Source organism: Pezoporus wallicus, unplaced genomic scaffold, assembly GCF_028554395.1.
Source record: "Pezoporus wallicus isolate ANWC-B61680 ecotype Strahan unplaced genomic scaffold, APGP_CSIRO_Pwel_v1 contig_8819, whole genome shotgun sequence".
In the NCBI taxonomy this organism is placed as follows: Eukaryota; Metazoa; Chordata; class Aves; order Psittaciformes; family Psittacidae; genus Pezoporus; species Pezoporus wallicus.
This window is the reverse complement of record NW_026637548.1, coordinates 1-13,553: the sequence shown is the minus strand read 5'-3', so window position 1 is coordinate 13,553 and position 13,553 is coordinate 1. Positions and strand designations below refer to the sequence as shown.

General features: G+C 49.6%; 1 protein-coding gene across 1 annotated transcript; it reads left to right on the top strand.

Moving 5' to 3' along the window:
- Positions 1-6,513: 6,513 nt before the first annotated feature.
- Positions 6,514-10,672, top strand: LOC130597545 (40S ribosomal protein S4). Its single transcript, XM_057406155.1, has 6 exons — positions 6,514-6,663; positions 7,213-7,393; positions 7,844-7,941; positions 8,987-9,158; positions 9,784-9,941; positions 10,511-10,672. Exons 1-6 carry the CDS (start codon positions 6,637-6,639, stop codon positions 10,610-10,612), a joined length of 738 nt encoding a protein of 245 aa, XP_057262138.1. The 5' UTR covers positions 6,514-6,636; the 3' UTR covers positions 10,613-10,672.
- Positions 10,673-13,553: the final 2,881 nt, after the last annotated feature.

Here is a 13,553-nt window from a genome sequence, read left to right as displayed (position 1 = left end):
AGTTGCAAAGAAAGTTAAAATTTTATTAGTTATGACAGAATGAAGTATAACAAGAAGTGGTTGGGAGCTAACAGTAAATGGTTGGGGTTGTGCCGTTATTTATACCTGAAAAATAGCTCAAATTATGTGGATACTGAAGGATTTCAATAACCTCTAGTTCTCTATGTCTGTGCATGTATACATAGATTATATATGCATATATATGTATAAAGCTGCTAAAAGAACATTACATTTACATGAAGATAATGCTGTAAATAAGGATTATTCTTATAGCCTTTGTATTTTTGTGTTATGGAATAATCTTTAGCTAGATACTATGCCTTCTTGTTTTTCTAAGACTTAGTTTGAAATTTTAGGTTGTCCACACAAGAAGCCTACCAGTTCCTTTCAGCCAGCCCTAGAGAAAAGGAAGCATGTAGCCTTAAACCCTTAGAAAGTGTAGATACATGAAATAAAAAAAAAAAAACAACAAAACAGAAACCAACACTATATCCCACCTGTTATTTAGATTTGAATATTAGTCTTTCTGGAAACCCAGGAATCTCATGTCCAATGTCTTCTCAAGTAAGAGAAGTTACTTTTGTCAAGGGCCATCACCGTATATCCAGACTACCTTGTTTGTGGTAATCATTTTTAATGCCAGTTTGTAACATTGAAGAGGAACCAGACCTGTTCTCAGAATGCAGCTCAGGGTGTCTCCAGACCATGCTCCAGTCACTTGGCAGATTCTTTGATTTGACCCAGTGAGTTCATAGCCCTCATTGCAGATGAGGTAGTTAGTTCCATTCTTTCGATGATCTAGCCAGCCGCTAGAGATCACTAGTAAAAGAGACATATCTGGTTAAAGTATTTTGGATTTTGATTAGCAAATCTCCATGACAATAATTCAAATGGCATTTTAGTGGCAACTCATAGAAAAAGGTTTTTAGGCTAACTGAAAGACAATACTTCCTGATTTATTTTCTTTTTTAAGTCCAGGTAAGACTGATGAAGCATAGAAAATGAAGATACAGGTTCTACACAGTGGTTTAGTAGTGGAAGAAATGGAAAGAAATATATTTTGGGCAAAGGTTTCCTGGTTTAAGGACAATTCTCTCCAATAAGAGTGTTTATGGAAGCATGAACCTACAATTGAACAAAGCCTCCTCAAACAGGGTTAACTATTTAGATGCCTGGTAGAAAGAATAGAACTGTAGTGATGGATGCTTTGTGGGAATGTTGTATCACCTAGCTCCCAGTTCTTTACCAGCAACTTATGATTCTGATGAGATAGTCTGGTGGAACTTCCCACTGGAAGGCTTCTCATTGTCAGGACATCAGTCAGAGTCATATAGCAAGACTGTCTCTTTCACCAGCGGATTAGCAGGGTCTTTATAAGGAAAGAACATGGGTAGAAAAGAAACTGTGCTTTTCCTCATAGAATAAATTGTTCAGTAAGAACTTAGACAGTGTCTAAGTAAAGAGAGAAGTTCAATTTTCAACAGCCCCTTGGGAGATGGAGAGAGATGCATATGTAACATTGCCTACAGACCTGTAGTGCCTTCTGCTGCTTCTCTGAGTGCTTAGTAATGTAAACACAGAGCTGGAAGAGATCTATGAAGCCCTACAGCTTGCCTCCATCTGGTGATTGTTTTCCTTTTCATATGCATCATTTAAACTTAGCAGTAAAGTTAGTGTTTGATCAATTACTTAAAATTAGGTCCAAGTAATTATGTAGCTGTGATTTTACATAAAGGTAGTTTTAGATGCTTGCTGGCAAAATGGTGATAAAGAAGTACCTCAGAGGGAGCTAGCTAAACCAAACATTACAACCAACACAAATCCTAATCCTTTGTGTCTCTAAATTTATCATGTCTGTGCAGCACTGCTTTTAGTTTTCACTCTGCTAAATCACAAATTTGCTGAAGTAGGAGCAGTGAGACTTTTCAGTATGATCTGAATCCTGGAGTACAGCTACACTGTGCTTGATACAGAGATCGGCTGGTAGCTGGTGGGTATTTTGCTTCGTGTTTTTGGCCCATCTCCTAAACCTGATGTCAGGAGGAACACTGACCAATGTAATGTTGTAGGCTAGATACAGCAGCCTAATCACTTTCATTAAATGAAAGCAGCTGTTTTTTTACACACAGCCACACACACACATTTTTTTAAAAGGACAATTATTAAATTGTGATTTAATGATTTTTTTTTAATTGCTAGTATGATATTTGATGGAAACATTGCTAATATTCTGGAAAAAGATAGCTGACCCTGGTTATTGCTACACTTCTGTAACACTGTAGTCTGATGATGCTGTGTTCAGCTGACCATAGTAGATAAAATTTTGAAAGTGTAGGCTGTGAAACAGGAGCTCTGACTCTTGATGGAACAAAGTGCAGAACGCTCCATCATGGTTGTCTTCAGTTGACTAAGTACCCACTTGAGCAGAGGAGGATATACTTCTCTTACTCCCTTCTCTTCCCCTAGTACAGGTTGCTTAGCACAGACTTCATTTGATAGTCTGTAAATCACAAGCTGTTTTGAATTTATAAAGAAAATGTAATAATAAATCAGGGAAATTTCTTACCATTACCTCCAAACTCAACTGCTGGGGCCTTGCACAAACTGACATGGTGGTTTTATTCTTGAAGGTATACTCACCCTCTGTATTGCCATTCATTACCCCAAAGAGACCCTGTGTGTGACTCATAAACTTCTCTGGGAGCAGAACTGTCAGGGTCAGAAATCCTCCACTTCCCCTTATTTCCACTCCAGACCCAGAAGAGAATATCACTGTGATGTGCTGATCAGCTGTAGAATGGAGAAAGAGACCTAAAACAATGAAAGGAAGAGGGGAAAAAATAGTTAATCATCCATAATGAACAGATTGTTGTGCTTTAACCGTTTTCCATAAAACTTTATCTCTCTTCAACTCTGGGCTACATTCTGAGAAGGATTTAATGGGAGGCCACACCTTCATACCTAAAACTGCAGTAAGATGGCTACCAGAGAGTAGCAGCCAAAAAAGGCTCACAGTTGATGTGAGCAGCAGTGCCTTCTGCCAGTGTCCTACAGCAGAAACTTTAAGATAACAGATTATTGCATCAGAGAGTGGCTGTGAGCTGCAGGCACTGCTCTCGGTGGTTACAGGTTTCCTCTGCTTCTTGACTGTCTTGTAAAGGCCTCACTGATATGGCATCTTCTTCAAGCCCCATCACTGCCCTTACATTTTTTTTTCCTTCCCACATCCCTGCTTCTGCAGCTCCTTGTCAATGTAGCCTTCCCTGTGCTCTTCATTATATTTTTCAGCCATTTGAGGAATACTAATTGCTACCCACAGAAAACTTCCTCTCTCAATAGGAGACTTATTGTTAAAATTCTAGTCAAGTTTAGAGTATTTGTCAATTATTCAAATTTATATAAAGATTAATCAAATTATCACACCACTGGAGGAAAAAAAGTCCCTTTTCATAGTCTTTTCAGCGTTAGAGAAATAACATCTGATCAATCAAGAAAGCTCCTGATAGGTGAATGTGGAACTTAGTTACATTTTAGTATATATTTTGTTATATTTAATTTTTCTTGGTAGATTTCATTGCATATTAGATTAGATTAGATTAGATTAGATTAGATTAGATTAAATTAAATTGCATTAGTAAGCTCAAAGCAGAAGGTGAAGGAGCTTTTACTTCCCTTCATCATCCATGGGATAAGAAGGAAAACCATTACTCTGCAAGTCACTGAAAGAAGACATAGAAGACATGGGCCCCGAAGCCACCTGGAAAACACTTCACTGTTGCTGCTAGGATTGCATGCCATCCCTTCATAACCCTCTTGCATCCCAGAAAGTTCACGCCAGTACCAGGTGGGGTAAAGGTCGTAATTTATGTTATTGGGACATTCTTGGAGGGGAGGATGTGCCACAGTCCAGCTTACTGGCAAAGCAGGTGACCCCCTCTTCTTGGGGGTGCTTCAGTACAGCGAGGCTAACTGCCAGTAATACTGATGTGAAACAGGAAAAGTTGCAGGTTCTGATGTGCTCCCTGCTACATCTCTCCATGGGAACCCAGATGGCCACGGTGTGCTTCTCTGTAGCATGCTTGATACATGGCTATTTGGAAGATGTGTAGCCTGTAATTCTGGTGGCTGTATTCCTGCCCATACTGTAGCTGTCATAGGTCTCAAAGGCCAGAGGAACCCATGCACTGGGCTAGTGTAAACACAGGGCCAGGTAGGCAAGTTGGGTGGAAAGGGCATTCTCTCCTGTTCCCTCAGTTTTATTTTTTGCACCAAGACCCATGCCAGCTGTGCACTACCACTGACTGTCTCAGTCTGGTAGCAACTGAACTGGAGAAAGTCATGTAACAATAAATTATAACAAGCTGGGACATTGCTTGTCCTCTGCTTCGCTCCTTACATCATCTCTGGGGTGACGTGCAGTCTGCTTTGCAAAAGGACGCTGAAAAGAGAGGTGCAATGCATGCATCTAGGGATATTTTACTATGGATGGATATAGAATCATAGAATGGTTTGGGTTAGAAAGGACCTTACAATCATCCAATTCCAACCCCCTGCCACAGGCAGGGACACCTTCCACTAGAGCAGTTTGCTCCAAGCCCCTGTGTCCAACCTGGCCTTGGACACTGCCAAGGATGGGGCAACCACAGCTTCTCTGGGCACCCTGTGCCAGTGCCTCACCATCCTCACAGGGAAGAACTCCTTCCTTATGTCTAATCTGAACTTTCCCTGTTTAAGTTTAAACCCATTACTCCTTGTCTGGTAACTCACATACATAAAAATCCACAGCTTAAGTCTCCTACCAGTATAGTATATTGAAAGCAGAATGTTTTATGATAAAAAAGTCTGGAAATTCTAAATTCTTCACCCCGGTGTAATGTCTGAGCTCCTTCTTGTCCACTTAGTCCTGTGAGTAAGGCCTGGGAAAATCAAAGATAATTTCAGAAAGAGCATGACAGAAAAAGGAACCAGAATGAACAAAATTTGACCTTCAGAATGAACTGCCCTCGGCCCGGCATCGTCGACTGGACCCGGTGGGCGAGGAAATGCTCGGCTGGCTGATGCTGGAGCTTGGCCTTGACGGGTTGGAGGAGCTGCCGGAGCTGTGGCTCGGCCACCACGAATTCGACTTCTGCGCGGACCTGCCAGCAGGCTGCTGAGGCTGGAGGGAAGCGGGGGCGGCGGCTGCGGCGTCGGCCCATCCTGGACCCGCAGCCCAGTGCTGGCGCAGCGAGGACCCCGGCTGCCGCACGGGGGGCGAGGGCCAGCCTCGGGGCTGTCGGAGAGGTGGGGCGGTGCTGCCCGTCCCCATCTCGGAGCCACCTCGCTGGGCCGGGCAGGTGGAGGGCTCAAGCTGCCGTCCAGTAAAATCTGAAAGGACCTTTGTTTCCCCGGCTGTGCACCTTTCTCTCTCCACCTCAGCGCTGGGGCAGGGGCGGGACGACAAGAGGGGACCCTGTGGGAAGCCGCCTGGGGTGTGAGGAGGGTCTGGCCGCCGCACCTCCCATGCCTCCTCCAGGCTTCACGGTTGCTCCGGGTCTGCCACCTGCGCGATGTCCCCATTGCATGACCCCCGAGGATGGGAACTCTGTCCCGCCTGCCCCTTGCTGCGGCAGCGATGCTGCGGAGACCCGCCGGGGGCCGCCCTGTACGGGGCTGGTCAGCTCTGTTGTCTGTCGGGACGCAGTAGGCTGGCGGTGTCCCGGAGACCCAGAGGGGGGACACGGCAGCCTCCCCGGGGAGCCCAGCTGGGAACCGCTGGCTCCGAGCTGCCTTCAAGAGCGGGTGCTGAGGCCTACAGTCGAATTCGGGAGTGTCGCAGGGGGTCCAGCTGCACCTAGGGAAGGGACGTGGGGACCCAGGGAGAGCAGTGGTCCGGAACTCACGTTCCTCGCCCCCCCTTCCCGGGGCAGCCGGGGTACCTGGAGATTCCGAGCCTCCCCCGCCCCGGGGTGGGGGGATGTGCCACCCTCGCACGCTCTGCGAAACCGCAGGGCCACAACGTCACCCTCCCCATATCAACCCTCGCCGTGCCCCACGGGCACGGGCACGGGCACGGGCACGGGCACGGACACAGCCACCCGCCGCCCGGAGCGGGGTGCCGCCGCCGAGGCCGCTTGCAGCGGAGAAGGGACGGAGAAAACTCCACATCACTGGCGGGGCTACCTGTGACCCTGCCTCGCCTCCGGTAGGCAGCTCGTCAGCAGGACGCCGAGGGGAGCGCTGGGGCTGTCCCAAGCAGGGGGGCTACGCCCCCCGTCTGCCCCGGCTTCCAGCAGCAGGCCTCCGGGCCGGCAGGGGGCGCACTGCAGTGCTGCTACTGCTTCCGTGCATATTTGCAGCAGATCGGAAGTGGTAGTTCTTTTCCGGCGGAGCGCGGCCATGGTGAGGGCGCGGCGTGGCTGCCTCTCCTCTCCATCCGTTGCCATCCACCGCCCGCCGCGGGCTGCCCCGGCCTCCGCCGCCTCGAGGGACGTGGGAGGGAGCCCGATGGAAGGGCCAGGGTGGGGGCGGGAGCTCGGGGGGCCGGGGAAGAGCGGCTGGGGTGGCCGAGTCTGGTAGCGGCCCATAACGCGTCCCGTCCTGTAGGCTCGCGGCCCCAAGAAGCACCTGAAGCGTGTTGCTGCGCCCAAGCACTGGATGCTGGACAAGCTGACGGGTGTCTTCGTGAGTGCGGGTCGGAGTTGGGGCCGGGCCGGGTGGGGCCCGGGTCGCCCTCCACATTGGTCTTTACCGCTCTCTGCGGGCTCACCCTGCTTCACAGTTTCGCCAAGGATATGCTCAGGCGCGATGTTTGGAGGGTGGCGGTTAGCTGGGCAGTTGGGGAGCGCATGGGAGACGGGGGTGCTTGCTGTTAGCTTTGCAAACAGCTTTTGTTTATCTCCCTTTCGCAGAATATGGGGAAGTGGTGCAGTTAGCCACTCTCTTTTTAACCTGCTGATTGTTTTGGTTTTCCTTCACTGGGGTGGGTTAGTAGATGGTTGTACTGTGTTGGGGCAATGTTTTCTGAAGTTGGCCAGATCTGGGGGGAAAGATGCTGTGAATACCAAGGAAAGATGCCTGCAGCCTATCACTGCTTGTTTGGCAGTTAGGTTTCAAGCACCTGTCCACAGATGCTGCTGCGAGAGCTGTCAGGACAGTAATATTATTCCTCATGGGAGTAGTTGCTGTTGCTGATGTGCTTGAGCAGCCAGCAGAAAGCTTCTGTTTGTGCAGGCACCGCGTCCATCGACAGGCCCTCACAAGCTGAGGGAGTGCCTTCCGCTCATCATCTTCCTGCGGAACCGGCTGAAATATGCTCTGACAGGAGACGAGGTCAAGAAGATCTGCATGCAGAGGTTCATCAAAATAGACGGCAAAGTTCGCACAGACATCACCTACCCTGCAGGCTTCATGGGTGAGCAGGAAGGGCCAGGGAAAGTACCTCAGGCAGCTCTGCTGCACTGGTGAGGGATGTTTTGTTTGGCTGGCACAATATGGGGGGAAAGATGCTTTCCTGATGAAATCAAAGAAAAGGTAAGTATAAGCAGTTGTTATTTATTTTGGGGTTGTGCACTGCAATTAATACTGACACGTGATATCTGTAGCCTGTAATTGCCTGCTTGCATATGTGTAAATTGCTGTTCAGACTTCAGCCTTTGGCAGTTTTTGCTTATTTGCACTGTATTACATGAAAAGAGGTGGGATTCTGGTCAAAAGGAGATGGCAACCTCATCATTCACACTTGAAGCTTTGTTCAGCAGCTTCTAGTTTGTTTTAAACATGAGCTTAGTGCTGAGTTACAATGTATTGTAAGTCATATTGTAGCTAGTAACATCTGCTATTTTATGTCGTTTTCTGAAATTAGATGTCATCAGCATTGAGAAGACGGGTGAGCATTTTCGCTTGGTGTATGATACCAAGGGCCGGTTTGCTGTTCACCGCATCACAGCTGAAGAGGCCAAGGTGAGGGGCTTCAGCTTGGCATAAATGTGGGCCCAGTTGGGTTTGATTGGGATGGGGTTTCCTTGGCATGTCCTGAATGGGAGGTGCTGGCTCTCTTCCCTGAGAGCTGAGTCCGTATGCCCACCCTTGGGAAAATCAGGGCCTTCAGGGTCAGAGTATGAAACCTTTGGCAGGGGGAAATATTTTGGTGACATGAAAGCAACTTCAGGTGACTGCAGGTGCATTGTCTGGTGCTTAAAAAGGTATCTGTTGGTATGGGCTAGTTTACTTTCACAGGAGCTTTGGGGTAGCAGTGGCTCTAGTGTGGTGGGCCTTAGCATAGACTCTGCAAGCTAAGTGTGATCTGAAACATGGTACTGCCTGTGATGCAAAAGCTTTGAACTCCTTCCCAGGTCTGTTATGGAAGTGTTTGCAAAACTGCCTTTTGGCCCTCAGTGTTGGGGGGGCAATTCCCACATGTATTTCGTCAACCCAAGTGTGTTAATGTGCCTGAACTGCAGGTCTATGCTCCTCTGCAAGTTTTCCCTAAGGGCAGGCTGCGTAAGCAGAGTGATGCTGGAGGAAGAACTGGCCATGGGGACTCTACCCACTCTCCTTCCTCCTTGTGATATGTTTTTACCTCTGGCTGCCGCTTTCTGTTGACCCTTGAGTTCCGCAGTAGCTGTGAAGGAATCGGGGTGAAAGGCAGGAGGGAAGCAGAGGTGCTCTGGAGGAGGGACGAAGATATCTCTTTGATCCTGAAAGAAGGCAGCCTCTGCCTTTGCTGCATAACCACAGGCTTCAGGGCAACCTGGGGGAACTGCCCTGGTGGAGGCTTTCCTGGGGAATTTAAGCCATAGCCTGTGGTGAGACTGAGGAGGAGGCATTCCTTGACAGGGCTGGAGCACACTTCTGTTGCAAGGCTTCTGTTGCAAGCCTTGGAGCACCCACATGATTTGCTTTAGGTCTGAGGCCTGCTGTGGCTGGTGACTCTGAGGGGCAGGAGTCCCCTAGTCCGTGGTTCTGCTTGTCACCCTAGTTGAGCAGTGTTGGATTTTGTTTGCAGTACAAGCTGTGTAAGGTGAGGAAGATATTTGTAGGCACCAAAGGAATTCCTCATCTGGTCACTCACGATGCTCGCACCATCCGCTATCCGGACCCCCTCATCAAAGTGAATGATACAGTCCAGATTGACCTGGAGACAGGCAAGATCACAGATTTCATCAAGTTTGACACAGGTAGGTCTTACATCTCATGTAAAACGCTGTATTTTTCCCCACTCTGGAGAGCAGTGTGGAAGTTCAGTATAAATGCCAGGCACCTTTACACTGAAGTAGAAAGGCAGTTTTGGCAGCCTTGGGAAAGGGGTGGTTTCTCTGGAGCATCTGCACCTGGAAGAGAGATTCCTCCTATGTGCTGGCAGTGAGAATTACTTGGCACAGAGACTTGGAGTGATTCCAAGAGCAAGCAGGCACCAGGTAGAAGCAGCAAGCTGGTGGAGAAGTTGCTTCATGGCTCTCATGGGGCTGTGAATGGAAATCTCTGAGAAGCTGTAGGGAGATTCCTACTGTGGGAGGTTTCATTTGCGGAGCCATATGTAGTGCCAGGACAAGTCGTATGGGAACACTTCCTTGGTGCTGCTGCAGCCTAGAAGGTGGTGGGGGAATATTTGGTATGGGCATCAAGGCCGGATTGCTGTTTGGCTTCTCAAGTGCTGCCAGGATTTCTATGGGATGTAGGTGTCACCAGGTGCTCTGATGGCCACTTTGTCCCTGTCCTTTTCCAGCACTGCTCCTCAAAGAGCCCAAGTGGAAGGGCATTGCCACAGCACCTGGTACCAGTTCTTGGTTTTGTTCACCCCAGGTAACCTCTGTATGGTGACCGGTGGTGCCAATTTGGGCCGTATTGGGGTGATCACCAACCGGGAGAGACACCCTGGGTCGTTTGATGTGGTTCACGTGAAGGACGCCAATGGCAACAGCTTTGCCACCAGACTATCTAACATCTTCGTTATTGGCAAAGTAAGCCTGATATGGACGCAAGGGGGGTGGGTTCTTGTCTGTTGTTGGGGGCTGCTGGCTGAAGCAGAGAGGCCTTGGGGTCTTGTGTAGGCAAGTGCCTTCCCATAATGTGACGTTCCATTTGATTCTGCCTGCTCTTGGAAGGGGAAGCATCTGTAAATGCAGGAATGGGGACATTTACAAGAAGCAGCTCTGTGGGTTTTTAAACTTTGTGAGAGTTGGGAGCTGAGAATTGCTCAGATCATCATGTGACCTGGGCAGCCCTTCCAGCTGAGGGTGCCCTCTGCCCCCAGTGCCTCTGCTGTCCTGCCATCCCTGTACAGGTTGGAAGGGGATGGTGACTGTTTTGGCCTGAAGTGCATTCTTCATGGATGTGAGTGAAAGTGGCTGATGTAGGCCCATACACCTTTGGCATCTTCCGTAAGAGGCTTCTGCTGGGCCAATACCAGAGCCATGTGTATGTGGCCCAGCATGGGCAGAGGCTTCTGCTGCTTTTTCCCCTTGGAGGGAGAGCTCTGTTGTCCCTGTCCATTTCTTGAGGTGAGCTGGCTTCTTTTCCTTTCCTGTAGGGCAACAAGCCGTGGATCTCCCTGCCCCGTGGAAAGGGCATCCGCCTGACCATTGCTGAAGAGAGAGACAAGAGACTGGCAGCCAAACAGAGCAGCAGCTGAACTCCAGTTGGGGCTGGCAGTGGTCCTTTCACTGTATGAATTAAAGTGTTTACCAACTGGCTGTGTGACTGGTGGGGGAGCAGCGCAGGGCTTGCAGGAGCTGTGCTGTGCCAGTGTGGAGCCACGCTCTTGCTCTCTAAAATGGCCTGGGAGACTTGTGGCAGTCAGAGCAACTGCACTAGCCCTTTTCCAGAAAGGCAAGGAGGAGCTGCGGGAGAACCTCCAGGGTGATCTGTCCCTCGGAAGGTGTTAGCACAAACACTCGTGGATTTCATTCCCAGGGGCCCGTGGTGCCAGGCAGTCTTGAAGCGTTCTGTGGTTGTCCTTACGAGTGGGAGTCTGGGGGCGGCCATGTTGGTGACGTTCCATTGGCGCCCCTGAAGCGGCACCATCTTGAGGGCGGCCATGTTGGTGAGGTGCCATTGGCGCCGCTGAGGCGGCACCATCTTGAGGGCGGCCATGTTGGTGAGGTGCCCTCGTGTCCCCGCCGTTCCTCCATATTGACCCCAGCCCCCTCGCTCCTGCCGCCTCATGCCGTCGCCCCTCGTGGCGACCGCGTTGCCGTGGTAACAGCCGCGCCAGGGCCGCCGCCATTTGTCGTTCCAAGATGGCGCTGGCGAGCGTGGTGCCGGCGGAGGCTCCGCTCCCGTCCCTATCCCTCCTCTCGGTGCTCGCAGCGCCCCGGGGCCTGGCCTACCCCCCTCGTCCCCCTGGCATCGCCGCCCTCCTCCTCCGGGAGCTGCCGCCGCTGCTGCCCGGGCCCGGCATCCACCTGCACGGCACCACCTCCCTTGCGTTCGAGGTACGGACATTGCAGGGAAGAGAGACATAGGGACCCATAGAGAGACACTGGGGGGAGGGGGGGGGGTGCGACCCATGGACAGCACGCAGAAACTCCATAGGGACGCACGGGGGGGGGTGGGCGGGGGGGGGTTGGAGCGGTATTGCCATAGAGACACATAAGGAACCATAGAGATACATTGGGGGGTGCTGGGACCCATCGAGACCCCATAGAAACTCTATAGGGACACAGTTGGGGGGGGGGGGAGGGGGTTATGCATGTAGAGGCACATAGGGACCCATAGAGACCCCACAGAAACTCCATAGTGAGACAAGGGGGCACAAAATCACCAAATGAAATACATAAACCTTTCGAATCAGTTTTAAGTAATGTTAAGTTTGAAGCCTTTGTAAGAGTAACAATGGAAAATGAGGTGTACGATTCACAGAGGAAAAGTATAGAGTACAGCTAGAGAACATCCTGAGAGTCCTTGTATAAGATAAACTGTAGTTGTAGTTGACATAGTTTTAGGCCCTTATGACCTTAGTACAAAATGAGTGTAAGAAAAAGAGGACAGAAAATCAGGAGGTAAGGATAAGAAGTATCTGGGAATGGCAGGTGTCCAGGATGGGCTGCAGTTAAACTGGTGAGTAGAAGGACAGGATGATTGCTGGGTCTGTGGTGTTAAGGAACCAATTAAGCTGGTATAAATGTCTACTGCATGTGCTTCCAGGGCTGCCACTGATACCAGGAAATAAAGGGTTAACATTGTGCCTGCTTGCTTAAGCAGTCACTGTGCTTGGTGAAGCAGAACCGTAGGAGTCAAAGTTGCTACAATGGTGAAGCAGAACTGTAGGGGTTACAGCTGCTAGGCAGAATTGCAGTAGATAAGATTCATAGCTTAATATTTAAGACATTCTTGTTCAAATAGCATCTTTAGAAAAGAACAAAAGATAGCCAGAGTAACAAAATTTACACACTTGACAAGTTTCTACTTTAAGATATATAAAACTGGCTTGTACCGAACCTGAGGTTTGGACAGGAGCCGAAACCCTACTGAGTCTGCGTGAAAGCAAGAGGCTGCTCGCGGTGATGAAGAGGAACTACAGGCCTTCATCCTCACGACCCCCTAACGACCACCACCAGGAGGCACTGTGCAGGCACACCAGTGGGACGAATGTCAGAAAATTAATTATAATATTAGATGGAAATAGGTTTTGCATATGTATGAGGCGTGAAGCAATCTCATGTTTAGGTAATCATTATATGTAATATAAACGAACTGAGTGGCAAAGGGGCGTGCATGCTTTTGGAGGAGAAACCCCCATGCACCTCAGCGCTGAATAAAGCATACATACTTTACAACTCTAATGAGTTGTGGAGTCAATCTGTGTATCACCAGAAGTGCTGAAGATTGTAGGAAGAAGTAAAGGACCCTCAGAGCCCCGCACCATGTTTTTGTATGCCTGTGGGGAAACTTTCTAGAACAATGATGTAAGTGTCCTCATGAATATGCACGTCTGTACATAATGAATATGTATGCTTAGTGACTATATAAGGACGGCTTGTTCAGCAATTCGGAGACACAGGTTAGGAGGAGCTGTCCCCCGTGTCTGACGTGCCGCAATAAAGAATACCTGCTTGAAACTTGAAACCTTTGTTGGGGAGTTTGTCCCTGGAGTTTTCTCCAAATCACCACAGACCCTCGTATCTCCCCTAATCCCCCCCAGACCCTGACAGACCCCCAAATCCCCACCATTGACCTCACAGAATTCCATTTAGGGACTCCAGATATCCATATCCCCACATAGATACCCCATCTCCCCCCACAGAATGCCATGTAGGCACTCCTGTCCTCCATATCCTCCCATATTTCCCCCTAGAACCCCTTGTAATGGAATCCAGACCCCCATATCCTCCGATATTCCCCCACAGCCCCCCTAATGGGACTCCAGACCCCCAAATCCCCCCATATTCTCCCATAGAACCCCATGAAGGGTCTCTAGACAACTATAGGCCCCCATGTAGGGACTCCAGATGCCCATGTCCCCCTTAATCCCCCCATAGACACACCGTATCACCCCACAGACCCCCATAAAGGGTCTCCAAACCACCACAGAACCCCATGTAGTGACTCCAGACCGCTCTATGTACCCTAAT

Coding starts and splice junctions, on each gene's coding strand:
- LOC130597545 (XM_057406155.1), top strand. CDS start 6,637: ATGCTGGACAAGCTGACGGGTGTCTTC. Junction 7,394..7,843: donor CTACCCTGCAGGCTTCATGG/GTGAGCAGGAAG, acceptor TTCTGAAATTAG/ATGTCATCAGCATTGAGAAG. Junction 9,942..10,510: donor ACATCTTCGTTATTGGCAAA/GTAAGCCTGATA, acceptor CCTTTCCTGTAG/GGCAACAAGCCGTGGATCTC.